Source organism: Limanda limanda, chromosome 6 (genome assembly GCF_963576545.1).
Source record: "Limanda limanda chromosome 6, fLimLim1.1, whole genome shotgun sequence".
Taxonomy (NCBI): Eukaryota; Metazoa; Chordata; class Actinopteri; order Pleuronectiformes; family Pleuronectidae; genus Limanda; species Limanda limanda.
This window is the reverse complement of record NC_083641.1, coordinates 15,159,574-15,181,548: the sequence shown is the minus strand read 5'-3', so window position 1 is coordinate 15,181,548 and position 21,975 is coordinate 15,159,574. Positions and strand designations below refer to the sequence as shown.

General features: G+C 44.4%; 1 protein-coding gene across 4 annotated transcripts; it reads right to left on the bottom strand.

Moving 5' to 3' along the window:
* Window positions 1–1,747: 1,747 nt before the first annotated feature.
* mecom (MDS1 and EVI1 complex locus) lies at window positions 1,748–21,677 on the bottom strand. Of its 4 annotated transcripts, none has more exons than XM_061073289.1 (15): window positions 21,614–21,677; window positions 21,400–21,513; window positions 20,682–20,793; window positions 20,382–20,529; window positions 20,079–20,235; window positions 15,825–17,217; window positions 15,552–15,639; window positions 14,213–14,239; window positions 9,949–10,115; window positions 9,641–9,718; window positions 7,851–8,020; window positions 6,499–6,643; window positions 3,432–3,677; window positions 3,129–3,315; window positions 1,748–1,913 (listed from the first exon to the last, which is right to left on the bottom strand). In XM_061073289.1, exons 1-15 carry the CDS (start codon window positions 21,660–21,662, stop codon window positions 1,779–1,781), a joined length of 3,216 nt encoding a protein of 1,071 aa, XP_060929272.1. In that variant the 5' UTR covers window positions 21,663–21,677; the 3' UTR covers window positions 1,748–1,778. The 4 variants fall into 4 exon arrangements, with proteins under 4 accessions (XP_060929272.1, XP_060929271.1, XP_060929270.1 ...); XM_061073288.1 differs by having other exon boundaries at window positions 20,079–20,232; XM_061073287.1 differs by lacking the exon at window positions 14,213–14,239 and having other exon boundaries at window positions 20,079–20,232.
* Between the last annotated feature and the right edge of the window lie 298 nt (window positions 21,678–21,975).

The following is a 21,975-nucleotide window of genomic DNA, read 5'->3' as shown; positions in this document are numbered from 1 at the left end:
CAAAGTACCTCAACTTGCTTGATTACTTTTTAAAATCGATTATAAACAAAACAACGACAAAAACAAACGAACAAACAAAAAAAACTGGTCCCTCAAAACGGGAGAATAAATGAAAAGTAATCTGTTATTTATCATAAGTTTGGCACAAGGGATTAACATGAACCGAACGTCACACAAGCTTGCAGACAACCGTAGAAAATGTCAGATACAGATCTTACCAAGACCAATCATGCGCTTATGAAGAAATTATACCTGGCTTCATTTTTTTTTTTTTTATTCATTCTTTATGTTTTTTTCCATTTTTTACAACTGAATCATTAAATTGTCATTGAATAAAAAAAAAACCTAAGTAATATCTATTCATCGACCGGTTTCATTAGAAGAATAAGGAGTGAATCGTATGTTTAATACTATCCGGCACTCGAATGTAATCTACAAACCCCTTGGAACTCTGGGATAGCCCGACGAGGAAAGGTCCTCGTCACCTGTGGGCTAAGAGCAGTGCTATTCAGTAAACAAACTACAGTTTGCCAAGAAATAAATACAATTCTCAACATACAACAGCAAATAACAACAACGACACCCAAAATAAAAACAAGGAAACAAAACAAAAACCCCAAAACAGAACAGAAGTCATGATTGTCTAAAAATGAAAGACACACAAGCATGGAGTAGCTAACGACTAGCATTCAGGCTATTTAGTGGTATTGTTGACTGAACTAGGATGGATTCAAGGGATTTTTTTTTTTCAAAGTAAAACAGACATATGCCCTTTTACAGAACAACAATTAACTTCAGCACTGGCTACTTATCTCAGTAAAAACAAAACAAAAAGTTGTTTTTCTTCTCTTCCACTAAAAAGACAATCTATTTAAATCCTTTCACAGATAGCGCAGGCGGGCGGGATGGAGTGCAGTGGAGAACAGGTGGAAGACACAGTGCTGTGATTGTACGGACACACGCAGCCATGGAAACGCAGATGGGAAACTGGCCTGATTTCAGTTTAACAATTCCTTTTTTTTTTCATCTCTTCAGTGATATCAAAGCCATGTCAGCGCTGTCCTTACATGGAGCGGATTCCATCTGCACTGAGGTCGCTGGAATCACAACCTTTGATTTTGAACATCAAGTACATGGATTTTATGGGAAACAACTGTGGATGTCTCGGGTTTAGAGGGATTTCTTGTGATATACATTTTATTCAGATTAGAGGGGTCCTATTCTTTTACGCACAGTGTAGCTGGGGCCGTCCGTCTTAGAGACACAACCACCCCCCCCCCCCTCTCAGCGTGAAATGTTCTCCTCGCTCTGTATGTGCTGGCCAATGCAATGGAGTCTAAGCAATGACACATCAGCACATCCATCTTCCATGTCCACCAGCTGCCTTTGCTGTGCAAAACATAGAAATTCAGCAGAATAAATACAGCTATTATTATTTTAGCATTATTATTTTCACCACATCCAGTTTGGTGTTAATGCAAAGAAATCAATTTTTTAGGGTCTCAGGGGGACAAATTTTTTGATCTCTATCTGTTGGAGGTCTTTCTTGGGCCGGGGCGGGCGGGGGGGCTGGGTTCTGCATGCACAGTAGCCCTGCGTCGGGTGAGGCGCTCGGCTCAGCAGTCAGATGGGCTGTGGTTCTGCTCAGCAGTCACTCTGTGGATGATCATGGGGGGCAGCCCCCCCCCGCAGATAGCCCCACTGTAACGGGCTCCCAGTGCCATCGGTCAGGTTTTGAGGGGTCGAGGGGTGAAGGGAAAAGCGCAGAGGGGGTGTCATCATACGTGGCTGAGGGACTGGATGGCGCTGGACTCGGCGGCGGCCCGGGCCAGACTGTGCCACATGGTGGCGGGGGTGTGGGTGGCTGGGTGGAGAGAGTCCTTTTCAGCCAGAGACAGCATCATGGCGTACGCCTGAGAGAGAGGGTGAGAGGGATAAGATTTAATTATCGGGTCATCATGTTAATTCAAATTTTTATGTATAATGTGGAGGTGAATAGGGTTGAAAAGGGGCGGAAAGTTTCCGGTAAATTTCCAGAAACTTTCCGGAAACTTTCCATGGGAAGTTAAGCGCGGGAATTTTGAGAAAAAATAAATACGCAAATAAAACGCTGAGCAATGTGGAGACATTTCAGCCCATCCAATGTAGATGGAGAGGCTGTGTACATTTGCAAATACTGTGCAAAGACCTATGTAAAGAATGACACAACGATGCAGAAGCATATAGTCAAGTGCCCAAAGTTTCTCAGGGCTCAAATCAGCCTATGACCAAAAACTAAATGTTTGTATTTATGTCTGTATATGACAATGTAAATACAGTTAGTATAAATTACCCACAACATTTTCAGATTATTCCCGTTAATTCCCGTATATTCCCGTATATTCCCGTATATTCCCATTAATTCCCATGGAAAGTTTCCAACTTTGAATATTCCCGGAATTTTGCAACCCTAGAGGTGAACCATGGATACACCGTTTATAAAGATGGACAACATGACAGCTCCACAAAAGTGAAGCCAAGTGCAGACTCTGTGCAGGATGGTGATGTTTGTATTTTGGCTTCATTTTTGGATATGTTGGAGGAAGGACACTTTCAGCTGTGAAACTAACTAAGCCGTTTTCAGTTATTAACTGTACAACTAAGACAAACTGTAAAGGCAAAGATTTAGATCATTATGTTTAGCAAACATGGTATTTTCTCTGTAAAGCCTCATTTAATTTTTAACCTGTAATTTATTGATCATCGACAAGTTTTTAATAGATTTGGCTTGCTCTGAAAAAACTAGTCAACATTCCAGTTTCTTCCAGTTAGCGGTCATCCTTCACATGGTTTAGAGCAATTGTATAAACACCCAGGCTTCGACTACACTTGGTCCTATAAAAAGAAAAGAAAATTCAAACTGGACATACTCCAGGTTATATGCTGGGTAATCTACTGTCCGACAAATGGCAGCCTTTCAAAATAAAACAGATAAAAAAATATATATATTACAGGAGCTGGCAAACAAAAACAGATCTAAGTGCCTGAGCTGTTGTTACTGTAGAATGTCCATGGGTTTTTAGTGTAGTTGTCAATCTTTATTTACAGCCTATGAAGTCATGAACATGAACTGTCAGTGTCTCTCTCACCTGAGACTTCGATTTTCTAAAGAGTGGCTGTTTGACGGCCTCGGTCAGAGAAGGAGAGCCGAATGATTCATCGTCCTCATCTCCGTCACCATCGCTCACTTCACTCTCCTCCAGCTTGCGCATGTCTGAAAAGTGGCGAATATGATCCAGGGCTGAGTAACTGCTCTGCTCCTCCTCATCCTCATACCTGGTGGGCAAGCAGAAAACTCAAATTAAACATTTTCAAGATGCTTTTTGACAGCACATCATCATTCCCGTTTTACAACATAAAGTTCTAATCGTGTGCCTCTGTGTGAAACTTACCCCCTGGGAGAGGTTTTGCAGTTGAGGTTCAAGTCGTTGGGCCCAGTGAAGTCCATTTCCTCTTGTGTGACATCATCACTGAGGTTGCTCGGGAGCACCTCCCCTTCCGGTTTCCCAGAGGCGTTGCTCGGCTCGTCTCCTTCTTCTTCATCAGCGCCGAGCTCCTCTGCTTCCTCGTCTTCCAGGTCACGTGACCCATGGCTGGCCATCAGTGGCTTCTCCTCTTCAAACTGGCCGCCATTTAACCTGCGGAACAGAGACATTGATTAGATCAGGGGTCACCAACCTTTTTGAAACCGAGAGCTACTTGGAAGGTACTGAGCAGTACGAAGGGCTACTTGTTTGATACAAACTTCCTGAATAGCAAAGTTGCACAGATCACCTTTTAATATTAATAATAATATATGTGAAGAGACTGTCTGATTACGTCAATGTTAATTATACCTCATAATAATTATTAAGAATGATGGTAGGAAACAGATATATTAAAACATGCAGCATTTATTTCTGTTCATCTGTTTCAACTTTGCTTAAATTCAACTTAATTGAAGTACGTTTGGTGACATTTATCACTACATTCTTCCATCAGTCTGTTTTAAAATTAAATTATAATCACTTTGTTACAACAATGATAAAGCTCAACCAAAAATAACATGCATGTGACTGGGTCGTAATGTTTCTAAGTGTCTTCTTAATTTGTTGGGTCTCATACTGTCAGCTGCCAGAGTTTTCAGACCTAAAATAAACACTGGTCTCGCCTCATGTCCTCCTTCATTCACTGTGAACCCAAGACAGGCTTCATCCTACTTTCTTTTCAATTTGTTTTTTGAACACTGTGTCTTGTTTGTCACTGACCGGCTGCTTCACAGGAACTAGCTCTGATGTCACTGTGTATCTCTGAGCGAATGAGTGGGGCGGGCAATGTTGTCTAACTACAACTGCTACCTTTTTATAAATACTCAACATTTTTATAACAAATGAAGAATTGAAATCTGGTGCTTCTTAAACAAATGGGTTGTCTCTATATTTAGTTCAAAAACAATGGCGTGCATTGAATAACCAGCAGAAGGAGATGAATCTGAAGCGAGACATGGCAGCTGGGACGGAGCAGAGCCAGGATCCCGTTTGTCATCGGGACTCGGGGGCCCCTTCGGCCACGGCAGCACCGGGCTGATCGTTGCAGTACTTAACTGGAGTGCTCTGCCCCTCTCCCTGTTTATTTTCTCTGCTATCTCGGATTCATCTAATAGGCAAAATATTTAGCTGACAGCCCCATTTGGTGAGAGAGTTATGAGAGCGATGCCAACCCGGCCCATTCCTCTTTCCCTCGTGGAGGGAGCGAGAGCCAGCTATCCAAACTGCCCGGGTCGTAATCTGTCCCTCTGTCTCAGCACCACAGGAAACCACCATTTGGTAAATCATCTGGAACCACATTAAGACTGATTCACTAATTACACTCTGGGACGTCTTTCGTCATCTCCCAAAAATGCCATTTCTCTCACAAAGGAGTCGGGGGATGAGAACCGAGAGGAGAAGTAGACAGATAGAAAAAAAAAGTACATCACCACATAATTACAGGGTGCTTATAAACAGGATACCTGCACTGGGTTTGAAAGGGATGCATTCGAGAGACTGTAGAACGGGGGAGTTTTTGCAGATTTTAGGATCGACATCATCCTTTCGACTTTATTGGCAGCTGATGACATTGTGCTTTCGACAGAGCTCTCAGCGCTGAGAAGAGGGACCAGGCTCTACTAGAGCGAGAGTGAGAGAGAGCTCTGTGATTAAGAAAACAGATTCGCTAATTACGCTTTCAAACGTGGTAATTTGCCGAGGATAAAGTATCTATCAGAAGCAGTCAGGAGAGAAGCACTTTGAAAGGAAACACGGGCCGACCCTGTGACCCCACCCCCTCTACCCTCTTCCTGTAGGCAGACATGTTGGTTCCAGATGTGCTGCACCCCCCCTCCTCCCTCCTCCGGCCCCTCCCCCTGGCCCTCTGACACTCTTCCCGCCCGGGCCCGGCTCTCACAGGCCTCCTGCACGATCGCACACTGCGACTGGGAGATCCGTATCTGGCCCCTGCAATCTGCCCCTGTGATCACACCAACGCCAGGCACGTGAAAACAAACTCTCCGAGACCTGAGCGGACCTCTCAGCCGCTATCCGCCCCCCGATCGCGGCTCCAAGAATTTATTTGCATATCGCTGCAGGCGGAGTTGCGTGCGCGCAGATATCTGTTCGTACGTGTGGCCAAACAGGCAATTGATATAAAGAGCTCCTGCACGTTTCCAAAACCGGTGATTATGTTAAATGTCATCGCAGATGATTGCTCTCCACTCCAGACCCCTGAAACATGATGTGATTATGAACGATAGCTGGCTGGGTGGTATAAAAAAACGCACGTCTAAAATGGGCTGATAGCAGCTGACCCATTATTCATTCTTATTCAAGCCTTTGGAGTCCAACAGCGGTAATGAAGCCACAATTACTGCGAGAGTTCAGTCTGCACTAACGTAGGTCAGACTATCAGGTCCTGCACAGTTTCAGAGAAATAAAAGTTATGGTGTATCTGGTTCCATTTGTACCTGCTGTGAAGAGTAGTGAGGTGCTTATAGAGGCAATGATATAAGAAATGGGAGCTACAGGGGCGGATCTAGCATTTTTCTAAATCAAGGGTGATAAATTGGCCCCAATTTACTCAGAGGGGAAAATTATGTCCAACATCTATGCACCAATCCCGATTCAGCAAGGTGCACATTTAAGTAATTCCTTGTTTTCTGTGGCACAAATCATTGAACATGAAATTCCCGAAAAAAATTCCTTGTCCAAGCACATTGTGTACTTAAGAAAACAAGAATGGTCTATAAGTGACTAGTTCCTTAAAAAAAAAAAAAAAAAAAAAAAAAAGGCCACACAAGGGCACTTCAAGGGCCAATCTGATTTCAACTGGGGCCTGTAACCCCCCTGATCCTGCCCATGGGTCAGACCCCTGGATCTGACCCTGGTTCACTAATATTGATCTATAATCATCTTTGTCGTCCTCAGAAACAAACAATGTGCTCACCCTTCCTCTGAGGGGTCCGGGGACGCCTGGTTCTGCCCAGTGTTGCTGATAAAATTTCTTATTTCGTTGAAATACGAGTCTTCCTTGTCGTCCAGTATGGCGCTGCTGCTGTCCAGTTCAGACCGAGGAGACGACATCGCAGTGCCTGCAGGAAGAAACAAGGTATTACAGTTTCATCTCTAAAGGTGTGTTTGGATATTGAATTTCGCTGCTGTAAAACATTTGTAAATGAGTCGGTCATCGTCTCAAATGAAACTATGAGGTTAAACCATTTTTCTCGGTCTGTATATTTAAATAGAAACACGCTCTCTTCACACTGTGTGCTGGTGCATTGTCTGCGTCTGCTGTTTACAACACTTTAATGAAGTGATAGAAAAGTTTGAATCCAATTTCTTCCCACTGATGTAATGCTGGAGCCATGACATCAGTGGGAATAACCGAGCCATGAATCAAGTTAAACACATTTCCTCTGAATTCTCCGTGAAATATTGTCTTTCATGGAAATAGTGTCTTTGGAGACTTTGAGATCTTTGACAACAATTTAAAGGGTTTAAGATTTGGCCTCAAAAAATGCATTGGTAATGACGGACCTGCCAAAGTGTTGTTCAAGTTCAAGAGGCTACGCTGCTATTATTTTAACTGTGGGAAGAAAGCGTCTCCTGCTAATACTTTCAGTCTGTTGTCTTGTAAGTCTCTTCAGACTCTATCTACACTCAGATGTGCTGTTGCACTGTTGCCGTCGGCAACTGGCCAAGTGTCACCGCTGATTCTGCTGATTCAGAGTCGGGCTGATGCCACTTATCAATCCCATGAGCTCGGCTGCTCATTAAAAAAAAAAAATCCTGCAGTTTCATGCTTTCAAGAGTGATTCTAAAGTTGATTATGATATATATTAATCAGCCAAGTGTTTGTAAATCTCAAAAAGTAGAAAAGCAGCTTTTTTCTCCGATAAAATATGAAAAAGGACTTTGTGATAATGGGATATTTTACTCATTTATTCTGGGATTTACTAAAAAATTGGATTTCTAGAAATATGTAAAAGGTATCAATTTTAGTTGATTAGTTAAAGATGGACACCAGTAGCAGAAGCAACGATAAAGCCCTGAGTTCCTCTAATTATGTTTCTTTTCTATCTAATTTACACATGTGTCTTTTATTTCCCTTTATTTCCCTGTATCATATTTGTACTTTAACCTATTTGGTTAAGTGGACTGTTATCAACTGTTGATTATGATTATACAATGAATATAAGAAAAAAATTTCAAAGAAAAATTGAAACAGCAGAGAAAACTTAAAGTTGATCATCTATTATTATATTCTATTCTATTATATACAAAGGTTTTTCTTCTCACCTGACAGGTTGCCGTTCTCGTGCTTCTTGAGGTGACGGTCCAGGTTGGTCTGCTGGCCGAAGCAGCGGTCACACAGGTGGCACTTGAAGGGCTTCTCCTTGTTGTGGATGTTGCGGATGTGACGCTGCAGGTTGGAGGAGATGCTGAAGGAGCGGTCACAGTATTTACACCTGCAGGACAAAGTGGACACATTTCACTTAAACAACCAACAAATGACAAAAAACTGAAAAAAGGTACACAAGCGGCAACAGGGAAAGTACAGCTGTGCTACCCAATGAACCAGGGAAACGCTGGTTTGTTCTGTGGGAAACATAATGAGATACATTTATGTCGGACACACACACACACACACACACACACACACAGACAGTCCCAGCAGTCCCACAGCCCCCGACATGATGGAGGAGCTTGTTTAAGGTGAAACAGCTCCGTCTCTTATCTCCAGCCAGCGCAATAAAATTGCATTCTTCTCTCACAAAATAAGCATGCAACAGATTTGGTCCTAACCCTGCAAAATTAGAGGACCTTGCCAAGTTTCTTCATGCAAAATTATACGAGAAGATTACATCTTTTCTTCTTGTGGAATTAGCTCGCTCGATTGGCTGTCCCTCAGGAACCCCCCGGTTATCTTCCAAAAAAAAAAACTGAATTACAATAAACAGCGGTGATCTTTAATGGCGTGCCAGCGTGCCGAGTGCAGGCTATCAGGCCGGGGCAGCAGAGGCCTGCGTCTGCGTTTCTCTCTCCCCTGTGGTCAGCAGGCCTCCTCCCAGCTCTGGGCCAACATTCCTCCACCTTAGTAACTACAAAGCAGAGCAGCGCCGGCCAGGGCTTACTCATTATCCGAATGTAGTAAATGTGCTAGATTAATTTTTACATGTACACTGAAGTGCTGCTGCATTGTTCCTTCTGCCTCGGCAGCACCTCAAAAGCTCTGCAGCGTCGGAGGGGGAAGACAGCAAAGTTTCCCTTGACAAAAAAATATTTTAAATTATTATGATTACTGTTATTATTGGTGAATTCTGAAGAGCTTAAGCTTGTGATCTTTTTTATTTGGACTGAAAGCCTCACTTTGAGCAGGAAATAGCCAGTGGGCTCACAGATGAGTCTGGCCTTTTACACGCAAGAGAAATGACCTGAGCTGCCGGGCCTGGACGTTTGCCGGCGCTCCATCGTCTCCCCAATTTTTCTCTGAACCTCCTCACTTCCCTTCTCATCTGCCCAGCTTCCAACCTCCCCCGCCCCCTCCTCCCTTCGTCCTGTCCTCCAGACAACGGACACCATCTTTCATCAGGAAAATTATTTGGCGGTGGGATAATTATTCCAAGCTTTCGACTGCATAGACAAAACGCTATTAAACTCCTCTCTGACTGTAGACAAGTGTTCTCTGGGAAAACCTCAATGTGTCTCTCTGTCTGCTCCAGAGTTTGTTTTGTAAAAAGCGCGTTTTGCTGCATACGCTTCATATTTGTGGGGAGAGAGAAGCGGTTCTTCACGGAGGGAGTTATTGTGCTATTGTGCAAATCTGATACTTGACTATATGATAATGTGCCTATATGGTATTGTGTTGTGTTTTTCTTTTCCTGGAAGTGAGGAGGATCTTTTGCATGACGCTGGAGAGAAGCATGAGAGGAGAATGATACTCAGCTTCATGTTTACGTTGGACTGTCTTCTTCCTTGTAACAGCTCAGTGACACCGGCACCAAAACTAAATACCAACACACCAATTCAACATAAAACACTGCCCCAAGTGTGTGTGTGTGTGTGTGTGTGTGTAGTAATGATCTTACCTATATGGTTGCTCTCCTGTGTGAGTCCTGAGGTGGCGGGTCAGGTTGGCAGAGCGCGGGAATATTTTCCCGCAATATCTGAAATTGTAAGTAGGGTTAACCTGTGTTACTATAGTAATATAAAAACTATATTACATTCTGACAATGACTTGTCCTCAGTAACAAATGTCAACATACAAAACAAAAAGCCGCAAAAACCCTCTATGAGGATTCATATGAAAGCACTTTGCTGAAAATGAAATGAATATTTCTACAATAGGGAAAATAATTTTTTTTACAAAATATACCAAATCCTTTGCTGTAGTTACCTGCAGGTGTAGCGCTCCTTGCCCTTGCGCAGCAGCGTTTCTGGGAGTGCAGAGGGCGGGGCTCTGAAATCAAACATGGAGGGGACGGAGCGCAGCAGGTCACCTGACTCCGGCTTCAACGAGCCAAACGTCTCCAGCTTCTCCGCCATGTTCTCGATGGCCGACATCTGAGGAGACAACAGGAGAGGGACGGGTTAGTGCTGTGGCTGAAAACACACTCAGAGCTCATGGCAAAGTCCGTCATGCAAAGCGAAGCAAAGAGGCTGATGTTGGAATAGAGTTGTATCAGTACCATGCAGTAATGTTGGAGGATATCAATGTTAACTTGCTTTAGTTTCTGTTTGCAGGATGCAGTTAAATACATCATTAGAGATGGATGTTTCAAACACTAGTAAGATTACAACATCCATATATTTTACATTTGCTGTGGCTATCTTATCATTTGATTGTGATTGACTGTTAAATCGAAGATATAATTAAAACCTTTGATACACATTTTGGTTTGAAAGAGGAGCCTTGTTTACAGGCACGCTACCAGGTGAGATGATGTGAAATCGGTGACTTTCATCAATGATTCATCCGTCACAAGGTCGAATCCCTGGTGTACGTGACATGACACCGATTCATAACTTTGATATAAAACCAAAAAAAACACACTATTCATCTGTTCTCTAGAAAGCAGGTGTAAAACTTTTTTTGTGCACTTCATCCAACTCTTGTCTCTAATGTATCCACGTACAGTGGGCCCATAAACACACACATATAGGATTAAGGACCGCAGCCAATCTACTAATGAAGCTGAACGTTTGCTTTCATCACGATACTCTCTGAGGAGATATGTATACTTGTCAGTCGGTCTGTGCACGTATGTGTGTGTGTGTGTGTGAGCATATGAATGAGAAACTATGTGCCGCATGGTGGCCGCTGATTAATTACCATCGATGTATGTGAAAGAGAAAATATATGTGTGAAAGAGAAGAATGTATTCGTAATGCATGTGTGTGTAGTGTGTGCAGGCACGGGAATTTTGTGTGTGCTTGTACGTGCTTAGTTTGTATCTGTGTGTGTGTGTTGTCAGATACATGTCTGTGTTTCTGCGCGTGTGTGTGTGTGTGTGTGTGGGATAGAGGAGTGATTCATGTCCACTGCTGGGCTGTAAACCATTCTGTGCACAATGTGGGCAGACAGCACATTCGTCAATATGAAAGATGTTGACATTACTGATCAAGGGCCAGACATGGGTAATAATGATATCGCTGTGCTGAGAGGGGCGGGATGGGGGAGGAGCGGGGGGCTGGAGGGGTGGGGGGGGATTGAAGGGAGAACTGGAGGGAGGGGCGGGGGCGAGGGGGGTCCCACACACACACACACACGCACACACACACACACACACACACACACACACACACACACACACGCACACACACACACGCACACACACACACACGGAGGAGTTTCCCCCCTCTTCGTTTTCTTAAGGGGCCAAACACAGATTTGCATTATTTTGCGTGTATTGAATTTTCAGCCTGTTTCTTATTCTTATTTCAATAAGGCAGCAAATCAATGGTGATTCGGGTCCTCCACCAGAGCCCTGCTCCGACTCTGACATTCCATCTCCTGCTCTCACCCCCTGTCACTCTGGGGCTGCACGCCAAGACGGAGCGCACCGAGGGGAAAAGCCCAGAGAGGAGGACGAGAATCAGAGAAGAAGAGTGATGAAGGACTAGACGATAGGGGAGTGGAGGAAAGAAAGAAAGAATGAGAGAGAGAAAGAAAGAAAGGAAGAGAGTCTGGGGAGAGGAGAGGAGGGTTGATGGATGGCGGCGGGCCCTGGCGTTGGGAGTGGCTGATTAGGAGTGACGGCCGAGTGTAAAGTTCCTGCCGCAGCCGTCGACGTTCCCACTGAGGGAGGATGTGGAGTGTCAGGTCCGTTTGATTATGAATATGCCAATGCTGCACGCCATGAATCAAAGGGCGAGAGGAGGGAGAACAGAGTGAGGGAGAGAGAGAGAGAGAGGGAGAGAGAGAGACGGAGGGGATTGGATTGAAAGATAGGCGAGAGGGGCTTGCAGGGAGAAAGGGAGGTGAACTTCTTTCATATTTCTTTTGAATGTGCTCTGTGTGTTTCATTGGGCTCTTTTTCAGGCACCGGAGTGAATGCTTAGTTTGTCTGCCTCAGTCAATGAGAAGCCATAACTCTTGGGAACATTAAGGTTCCTAAAGCTGTCGACAGTATCGAGCCCGTCTGATAAGACACTTTTTTAGAGCTCAGACGACTCTGTTCCCTCCACTGGGGGATTTCTGATCCCAGTTCATCTCACTGGTGCTGCTGCTGCACTCTATTAAGAGTTTAAACTCACACCTCTGGTCAACATTTACCTCTGTAGCATTTACATTTAGAGATATTCTTATGTCTTTTTGTAATGGAATGCGTTGTCAGTCTATCCTATGTTTTGTCCTTTTCTTTTGCCGTTACTTTTAGATGATGTTGTATTATTTTATCTCATGTTTTTCATTTTGTATAATCTAATTTGCTGTCTTTGATTTGAACAAAATTATATTAATCTGCTTATTGTCTTTGATATTTGTATTCATGATTTTTAATTGTCCTCTTTATGGATGTTTTAAAAGGTGCAGTATAAATAGAGTTATTATTATTATTACTGTAACTTAACATGGTAACAGGGTTTTGGCAAATACCTCCACCAAGGATGTCATTTTTAATTCTGGGTTCGTTTCTTTCTTAGCAAAAACCACTAAACCAATTTCCAAGTTGTTCCATGTTTCCGTTGAGGTATCGGGCAAAAACATTACACTTTGGTGCAGACCTGTATCAGGGGTCGGTTCCAGATTTTTTTTCAAGTAAGTCAAAAATTGATTATTTCAGCGAATGATTCATGGATTTTGAAAATCAGACATGACATGTATATGTGTATGCAATTTTGTGCAGAATTAAATTGTGGATCTAGTGTATTTAAATGTGGTTTCATAAGGTATGTGGCCCTCTAGTTGTTATTATTATATTGTTAATTTTAGGTGAAGAACAAAGGATTTGTACTTGACAAAATATATTGTGATATATTCATATTTTTCCTGTTTGGAAATATGTTTGAACCCACTGCTATATTGTCAGAATATGTTTATGTAAACCAAAAAATGCTTTTAACTTTTTCTGCAATGTTTTATTATACGTCACATTTTCCAAAAACGATCCAAAGTATTTGGGAAGTTTCTCTAAACCCCTCAAACGCTGTGTTTGATGTGGAGCGGCAAATGGTTCACGTGTCCAATCCCACGGATTAGCTGTATTAGTGATTGAACATAAAGTAACAGTCTGCCGCAGATCACACTTCAAAAAGGACCCTTCTGCCACTGCTCGGGTTTTATGGATGGTGAGTCAGTGTCATTAGGCCTCTGTCTGACGAGGCCATGTGTGTGAAATGTTGGAATTAAACGACAGGAGGATAAACAGCTGCACATTTAGGTGCTTGAAAAACGTGATTTTTCAAAGGTTTTCGTACATCCCCCCCCCCACTACTTTGTAAAAAAGGACCGCCCCATACCTCACACACACACACATCCATATACACACACCTCCACTCCAGACCCCCCCCCCCCCCAAGGCAGTGTGTGAGCCTCTGTGAACTTGCTTGTTGCTGTAGCGTCGCTCTGGGACCAGCAGTTGATTGGCTATCTTCAGATGTCAGTGATGCTGTGAGGGCCTTAATTAGCGAGATGCATTCTCAGCTCTCAATTGTTGATGTTAATCGGGAACCAGATGTTTGGAGGGAGGAACCAGCCCCCCCCCCCGACACAAATGTGTCCCACAGAGACTGTTACCCTTGCACTGATGTAAAGCAGCCCCCCCCCTGAACACCACCCTCCACCCCACCACTCATCCACTCATCCAGCTCCATGCCCATTTGCGAGAGCCCACTAGTCCCCAAACACATATTCAGACGAGTTGAATGGAAATCCCCTCTTCAACCCTTTCATGTGAATCAGAGAGCAGACACATCTAGATGTAGATGTGAGATGTAAACAGATCAAAAAGCAACGCACAAATACTTGGGAAAATTTCCTAAAAGCGACACAGAAACAGACACAAGTCTAGCCAGTGCTTGGTGGTGATTGGCTGAAGCCATGCATTGCTGGGTGATGTCAGTTGTAAACTGCTATGCAGCCCATGCATTAATCAGGGGATTTGGTCTGTTGGGCAGAGGCACAGACACATAGCACTACTGTACGTTGCGGAGGAACTTACCCAAGTTCTCTGATCTGGCAAACGGAACTGAGGGAGGCGGAGCAGAAGGAAGAGAGACAACAGTCAAAACCAGGAAGTGGCGCATGAATCAACAGGTTTTGATTGGACACATGTGGGCATAGAGGGGATGATGGATCTCACAGCGATTCACTTTGGAAGAGAAATGATTGGCCTATCTGTAAAGTTATGGCGCTGGAATTTAAGGAGGCTTTAACAGTTCCCAACACTTCCTGGTGTTCAATAAGCTCATTATAGCCAGCTACAAATACAATTCCAGTATGTAATCTAAGCCAGAACTGGTTAGCAGTAAAATTCCCTGCCAGGAAATAAAAAAGCTGAATCACCAAAGGTTGAAAAAAGTTCCAGTCCCCACAGCTTTGCAACCTCTTTTATTTGATATATGGCTCAAACGTGAGTCAGGTGACTGAAAACAAACCCCCTCAAAAGTATACAGAAGGGCCCCACGCCTGGTCTGGTTTAGGCCTCTTACCCAGGTCTGGTGTTACTGGGAATGATTTGTGTGTCCAGACATCATAAAGTCATAAAGATGGCTTAAGCACTCTGTTAGTGTTTCTACTGATAGGACACCTCATTAAGGCGTGTTGGACGGCGATGTGGCTGCTGCAGCCTGGGCCCATGCAGCAGTCTGGACAGGGGACATAAATCAGACAAATGAAACAGCCTGTAAAAACCAGACCTGAAACGTCCAGAAAAGAGGAAAAAAAAAATCATACGCCTGAGAAAGTGGTGTTTTCACTTTCCGATGGACCGTTCTCACCCGCAGGGGAAGATTGAACAAATGAATGTCAACGCAACATGTCATGGACACACGTATCCACACGCACGCACGCACATATACATATATATATTTATGGAGTCGCGCACTGGAAACACTGGCACAGAGAACCCAGGGGCAGAAATCATTGCTTTAAGAGCATATCGTTTTTCATATTGTAATCAAAGACACGTTACGGGAAGACGTGTCACAGGGTGCCCTTTCTTTCTGCCACATCTGTTTCAGATAGCCAACAATGGGCTTAGCAGGCAGTAGCTTGGATACGGCTGGAGCCACATACTAATACTCATTAATCCAGTTTGGTCAGTCTGGGACGACCATAAAACCCACAGAATGATAATATATATTGACTGATTTACTGTCAGGCTGTTGTTACGTCTGCAGCTCTAGAAAGCTAACAGTCATAACAGTGATGTCGCCAAGGTAAGATGACACAAATCATCCATTTACAGCCACTGTGAACTCCAATGGGCACGACTTACCAAGAAATACCCATTGAAAAAGGTCTGTTGCTGTAGGTTTAATGTTACAATCAGAACGTACCTGTGGATGGAAGAGGAAGCCGGGTGCTGGCCGCATGTACTTGTCTTTCAGAGTCTCAAACGGATCGCTCATCCTCCTCTTCTCAACCCTGCTAATAGTAGATTTCTATCAGTTCTTATCGCAAGCACAGCAGCAAAATATTACAGTTGGCAATTATATAATAGTAAATTATACCATTTAAAGTATGTAATCTTTTTCATGCTTTTTTTATAACGCAATGGTTAACGGTAGTTTGTGGTGGAGTTCACTTTGAGCTACTGGGAATAACAATACCTGTAGATGGGGTCCATGAAGAATGGGGTGGGCCTGGCATGCTGTAAGGAGTTGTCTGCCTTCGGGATCTCCATCGCTACCTTTTCTTCTTCATAACCGGGGTTCTTCTTTGTCTCCTGCTCTCTTGGATTCCGTCCGCGGCCCCTGCTTCCCAGACTCAGGTCCAGTGGCTGATCCTGACCACGAGAGTTGGAGGCCTCCGGTTTGGAGGGAGCGAATGGAGCTGGCTTTTCCTCCTTTCTCTTGGTAGTAAGGTCGAATGGCGACTCGGATGAAGATTTGCTCTGGGCCTTCTTGCCATCATCTGGCGGAGACTGGGGCTCGACCTTTAGGCCTGGAGGTCTGAGGTCCCTGTCTGGGAAAGGGTAAACTGGAGGAGAGAAAGCTGGGAAGAAAGGCAGAGGGAACATGGAGGGGTAGGGCAGAGGCCCAACCTTCTTGTCCTGCAGGCCAACCAGCCCTGTGGAGCCAAAGTACTTCTCAGCAATTGAGGCAATGGCCTTAATAGAGTCATTCACAGCCCCAGTTACAGCTGTGTGCTCGTCCAGCGAGGGTGGGATGAGGGAAGGGCCTGCAAAGTCTTTGGCAGCACTGCTGCCTGTCAGGCTGGGGCTCTGGGGGCCTCCCTCACTGGCCTTCCTCTTGGGGCCTTTTCCATTTTCTCGAGCAGCCCCCCTCTCCCTCTCACTGTCCATGTCACTCTCCAGCTCGGAGCCTGACGTGCTCTCCAGATCACTTCCGCTGGGCGTGCTGACATCGTCCAGGTCGCTGCTCTCGGACTGGTCACTCTGTTTGATTCGCTGCTTCGTGGAGGATGAGCTCTGAGTATGGAGCTCTGAGGCGGCCATCTGACTGCCAGGTGAACCGCCATCCTTACGGAGAGCTTTGAGGAGCTCTCGGGACTCCTGACAGCCAGGGCTGGGAGGCAGCAGCGGACTCTTACTTAGCTCGACACCAGGCCCGACAATAGATGCATGTGTTGGTTGCCTGATAGAAGAGCTGGTGGCAGGGATGAGCTGTGGCCGGTGGTAGAGTCCAGAGGGGAAGAGACCGGGGAAGCTAAAAGGAAATGCCGGGGCAGCAGGGAAGGTAAGACCTCCGTGGTGACGACTGGCCCCGAAGTAATCAGCCAATCCAGCAACGCCGTGGCCCATCGCCAGGGCTGATTTGTCCAAGCCAGGGGCGCCAGGGAGTGACATACCCTGGGCAAACAATCCCCCTGCAGTGAAATGGTTCTTTCCTTCACAGAAGCGCCGGTGCTTGTTGAGGGAGGATGTGGTGCTGAACATCTGCCCACAGTCCTTGCACTTGATTTGTGTGCGACAGTCCGCATGCATGCGTTTGTGGCGGCACAGGTTAGAGAACTGGGTGTAGGACTTGTGGCATACCTCGCCTGCATGGACACAGAGACAGACACAGCACGTATTGGTATGCAACAAAAAACAGACACAAAAACACAATAACATCACATGATATGACATCTCTCGCTAACATGATTCAGCCTGGTTGAAGCTGAGGCAGAGGAAATAGAGTCTGACTGATATTCCTGTGTTCCCATCAATACTCTGACAATGGATTTCCAGCACAATAAGGAGGAGAGGTGTGTCCAGATCCTGGCATTGTAAGTGAATCTGTTTGGTTGATGGTGTGAGTCAGTTGCTGCCACTCATCACCTGCACATCAAACTGAATTCCCAGGCATCTCCAGGCCCATTGTCCTCGCAGGGACGCTCCCAGGGAGTCAGTAAACAATCACACACATAAGCAGGCACATTCGCAAAATATTCACATAACACAGAGAAACTGAATCACACACACAGAGGCATGCAGACAAACAGACACACACACACTCACACACATTCTCTGCCGCATGAAGTACAATGGCTCTATTTTAAGTTTGTGAAGGAAGCGGAGTTGAATGAATCCTATCCTGCAGTCCGGTTCCCAGGGACAGGTCTCACGTCCTCTACTGCCCCTCTTCCCTCTTCCCCCTCCGGACCACTCCTGTCACCCCCTCAGTCGCCTCACTTTGTCCCCATAGCTGGGTCCCTGTCGTCCTGAGCTAAGTGACCTTCCCACAGTCCACCCCTGTAACCGGCACTATGTCAGTCTGACCCTGGAAGACGTACAGTGACAATACCCGGTCTCAAATTATCTGTCGCCATTATTAATCTGTCAAAATGATATACAACCAAATGAGGGTTTGTTTGAATTTACAAAGAGGGGTGATAGCGAAGCACTGGTATCTGCACGAGTATTGTTTTCACAGGCCCTTTCCTATTGCTTCTCTTGTAAAAGCCAAGAATATAGTTAATGAAAAAGGCAACAGGTCTTTGTTTGCACCCCTTCTATAATATAGGATATTTTACAGATCAGAAACTCCTCATGAGACCTTTCAAATAGACGTAAACCTACTATTTCATAAAGCAGCAAGAAGCCGCTCTGGATGATTGATTTTTCTTCACAATGTTATTAGATCTTCAATATGAGGATAAGGAAGTGGTTAGGCTCACACTTTGATTACACTTCTGCATACTTTGGATGCCTTCCAATCTCAAGGTGCACAAGAGGCAATTTAAGGAGATCGACAGGAAGAGCAGGAAAAAAGTATTGTGGAAACAGATTTACATAAAACACCCCAGAGGACAGCTACACAGGATAGTTTGGGCCAGGAGTACATGTCATCTTAACTCTTTTCTTTTTTGGTGGATTCTTTTGATTTTCTTCTCATGAAGTATCTGTCTTGCAAGGCAGATGAAGACATTCTATGAATATTTTTAAACGTATTAAAGCAACTTTGAAAAACTGTATCACAGTTTCGCAGCACAAATAAAGATTCTAACGGAATAAAAATCATTATTAAAAGTGTGTGTTGCAGGGTGTAGCTGTTTCTCTCTCTTCTCTCTCTCTCTGTCTCTCTCTCTATCTCTCTCTCTGTCTCTCTCTCTATCTCTCTCTCTGTCTCTCTCTCTATCTCTCTCTCTGTGTATGTGTGTGTATTTACGAGAACAGCCAAATGGGAAGGGGAAAAACTGCACAAAAAAAGGCTGTGCACCATAAATCATGTTCTTGTGACATTTACAGACCAACAACGCAACTGCATGACACACTGAGTGTGAGACCTGACTCACGACACATGTGCATTCATCAGCTGTTAATAAACTGTAAGAAAATATTATAAACACATTCCTGGGAGTGGAACGTTGGCTAAGTAGCGGCTAGCTGAGTGTCTGAATTAATAACCCAGCAGGAGCTCCTCAATAATGGGGAAAGATCTGAGATACACACACACACACACACAAATCAAACACACCGTGCAAACTAACATGCAAACAGAATGATGCATGCATACAGTGTATAACTGTCTCAAAACATACGTACACACGTTCGCACAAACAAACATCTCAGACACACACATGGTTTCTCCCAGGCAGCCGACATGTCGTAGTCGCTATTTTTTTACACAGCACATTAGCTGTTTTCGAACCTGCATATTTTCTGCTGATTACAGCAAATGGACTCCTATTCAGAGGGAGCACAGGGAAGAGGGCCGTACATGTGGTTGCTATTTGTGAGGAATGGTGGATGTGGCGGAACGGGAGAGGAGAGTCAGAGGTCTGCAGTGGAGATGCAGTCACTACGACCTATGCATACACATGTGTGTGTGTGTGTACGTGTGTGTTTGGAGAGTGCGTGTATTTTGTGTGTGAGCTTGCATGTGTGTGTGCAGGTGTGCAGTGTCTGGGAAGGAGAGAACGAAAGGGGCAAAGGGTGAAGGTCATAATGCTTTAGGGGAAGGAGATGAGATCGGTGGTCTGAGGTGTTGAAAGTGTGAAAGGTCAAAATGTGTTTGGGTCTTAGCTGAGTTGGCTGAGGATTGCGTGTGTGTGTGTGTGTGTGTGTGTGTGTGTGTGTGTTAGCTGCAGCATTAACAGTCGGCCAGGCTGGGTCACTGTGAGGTTAAACCAAATGGGATTGATTCAAATGTTTAAATGTTGCCATCCCCATAGCAGCAGTGTGTGAGAGTGCTGATTCAGATGTAACTGGGTGACTCTTGACTTTAAAGAAATGGTTCTGCCACTCTGAACACAAGCTACTCTAGCGACCTGCAGAGCATTACATGACCAACACGTCAGACAATATAGTTTTGCAAAAACATTGTGTTCCATTAAAGGCAAGTCACAAGCAGTCATTGTTATTATAATTGTTATAACGTACTGAGGAGACTTACATAGGTAGGGTCTTAGTGACTTACACATGAAGGGCTTGACACTGCTGTGGATGTGCTTATGCTGCTTGAGGCCCGAAGACGTAGCGAACGTCTTGCCACAGTCCGAGCAGGCGTGGGCCCGAGCCCCGACGTGCTGCGAGCGGATGTGCCTCTGCAGGTTACTGGGGTCTGTGAACACCTGCTGAGGGAAGGAACCACACAGACATCGGGCCGAGTTATTATCTGCTTCTTAAAGCATTAAGAAATACTTCACACCTACTCTGCAAACAAAACAGACCTGTAGACAAATACACAAAAACGTAGCCCCATCAAAAGTCATCACTTTACCTTTGAGCAGTTTTCACATTCGTAGTGCTTGCCACTGTCATGTGACATCTGATGTCGGATCAGGTTGGATTTCCAGTTGAAGGCCTTGGGGCACTGGTCACACTTGTACTCCCTCTCGTCAGAGTGGGACAGAATGTGGCCCTCAAGGCTGCAAAGGACAGAGAGAAAACAACATAGAGGATTTATCAGTGCACGGAGAAGTTTCTTTCCGATCAGCTCTCTGCATGCATCTGGACATGAGAGTTGCAAAATTTCTCCGGCAATAAATAAACTACTGGAGCGTGTCAGCTGCTCACTCACCTCTGAGCATCAGGGAAGACCTGGTCACACTCCTTACACTCGTGCAGACCGTTGGACAGGTGGAGCGGTCGCAAGTCTTCAGGTTCGTCTGCATTCACGTCACTGTCCCCTCCTAGATTTATCAGCAAAAAATTAATCCAAGTATGACCACTCTTTAAACGTATATATACCCTATACAGAAGAATAAATGTTGATCTTTCTTAGGATTAAGCTTATGTATCAGATGTAATTCTAAATTCATGCAGCCTGCAGGTGGTGCAAGTTAACTTAAAAGTGTAAAAAATAAAAGAATGAGATAGTTGGGTGCATGTTTGCTTTCTTTAATATTTGTCTATATCATTACATAGATGATATAGGGAAATATGATTCACACTCTTTCTGTGGGTGTGAATCCAACAGCAATAACATGCAGAGTTTTACATCACTGCATTACCTGTGTTGAACAGTGGTCTTAATGGTTTCAATTTAATTATTTACCAATATTTTGTTTTTTAACGTTTTTCACAAGTTTTCTTTACTTACTTCAAACTAAATGCCAGTTTTTTTTTACTCTTCTTTCCACAGTGTATTACTGTGATCTCTTTTTCAGAGGCTTACATAATTAGTGTCATGTTCTCCCAGCCAGATTCTAAACATCCTTCTTGTCACTCTTCACTAAACCCACTGTTTACAATGACATGAAAATAGTCCCTCTATTCAAAAACACAAGAAGTCAAACCTGGGTTAAGGAAGGAGGAGGGGGGCATCCCACACGGCTGCTTCTGGTGGTCCAGCAGCTGGTTCCGGGACTCAAAGAGCTGGTCACAGTCCTCACAGCGGTACTGCCTCTCCTCTGCAAGGTGACAGGGAGGGGAAAATAAATAGCTGTGTAATGAAGTATGTGTTGCTTTAGATTTGACCATGTATTGTCTATGTATTTGTGTGGTGCGTACCGTGAATATCAGGAGCCATGATATCACATGGATACTCTTCAGCCTTCATGAAAAGTAGCAGCTCCTCACCGGGGAAAATCTCTCTGGTGACTTTGTAGAAGATCTGTAACACACACAGGGGTTATGATTTAAAGTTAAAGATCAAACACATGTGCAGAATTTTACATTTTGTAAAATTGATGTTGTAGAGATGTTGTAGTTTTTTTCCTCTTTTGCAATGTGAGCTTAGCAATCAAATCTTTAAACGAGCGGAGGTCACTTTGGGTAGCTCTTGGTACCATTAAAATACACACACACATGCAAATTGACTATACAGTTGTGTCGGGTAGAATTGTTATACTTGCACCACTACAACTACACAC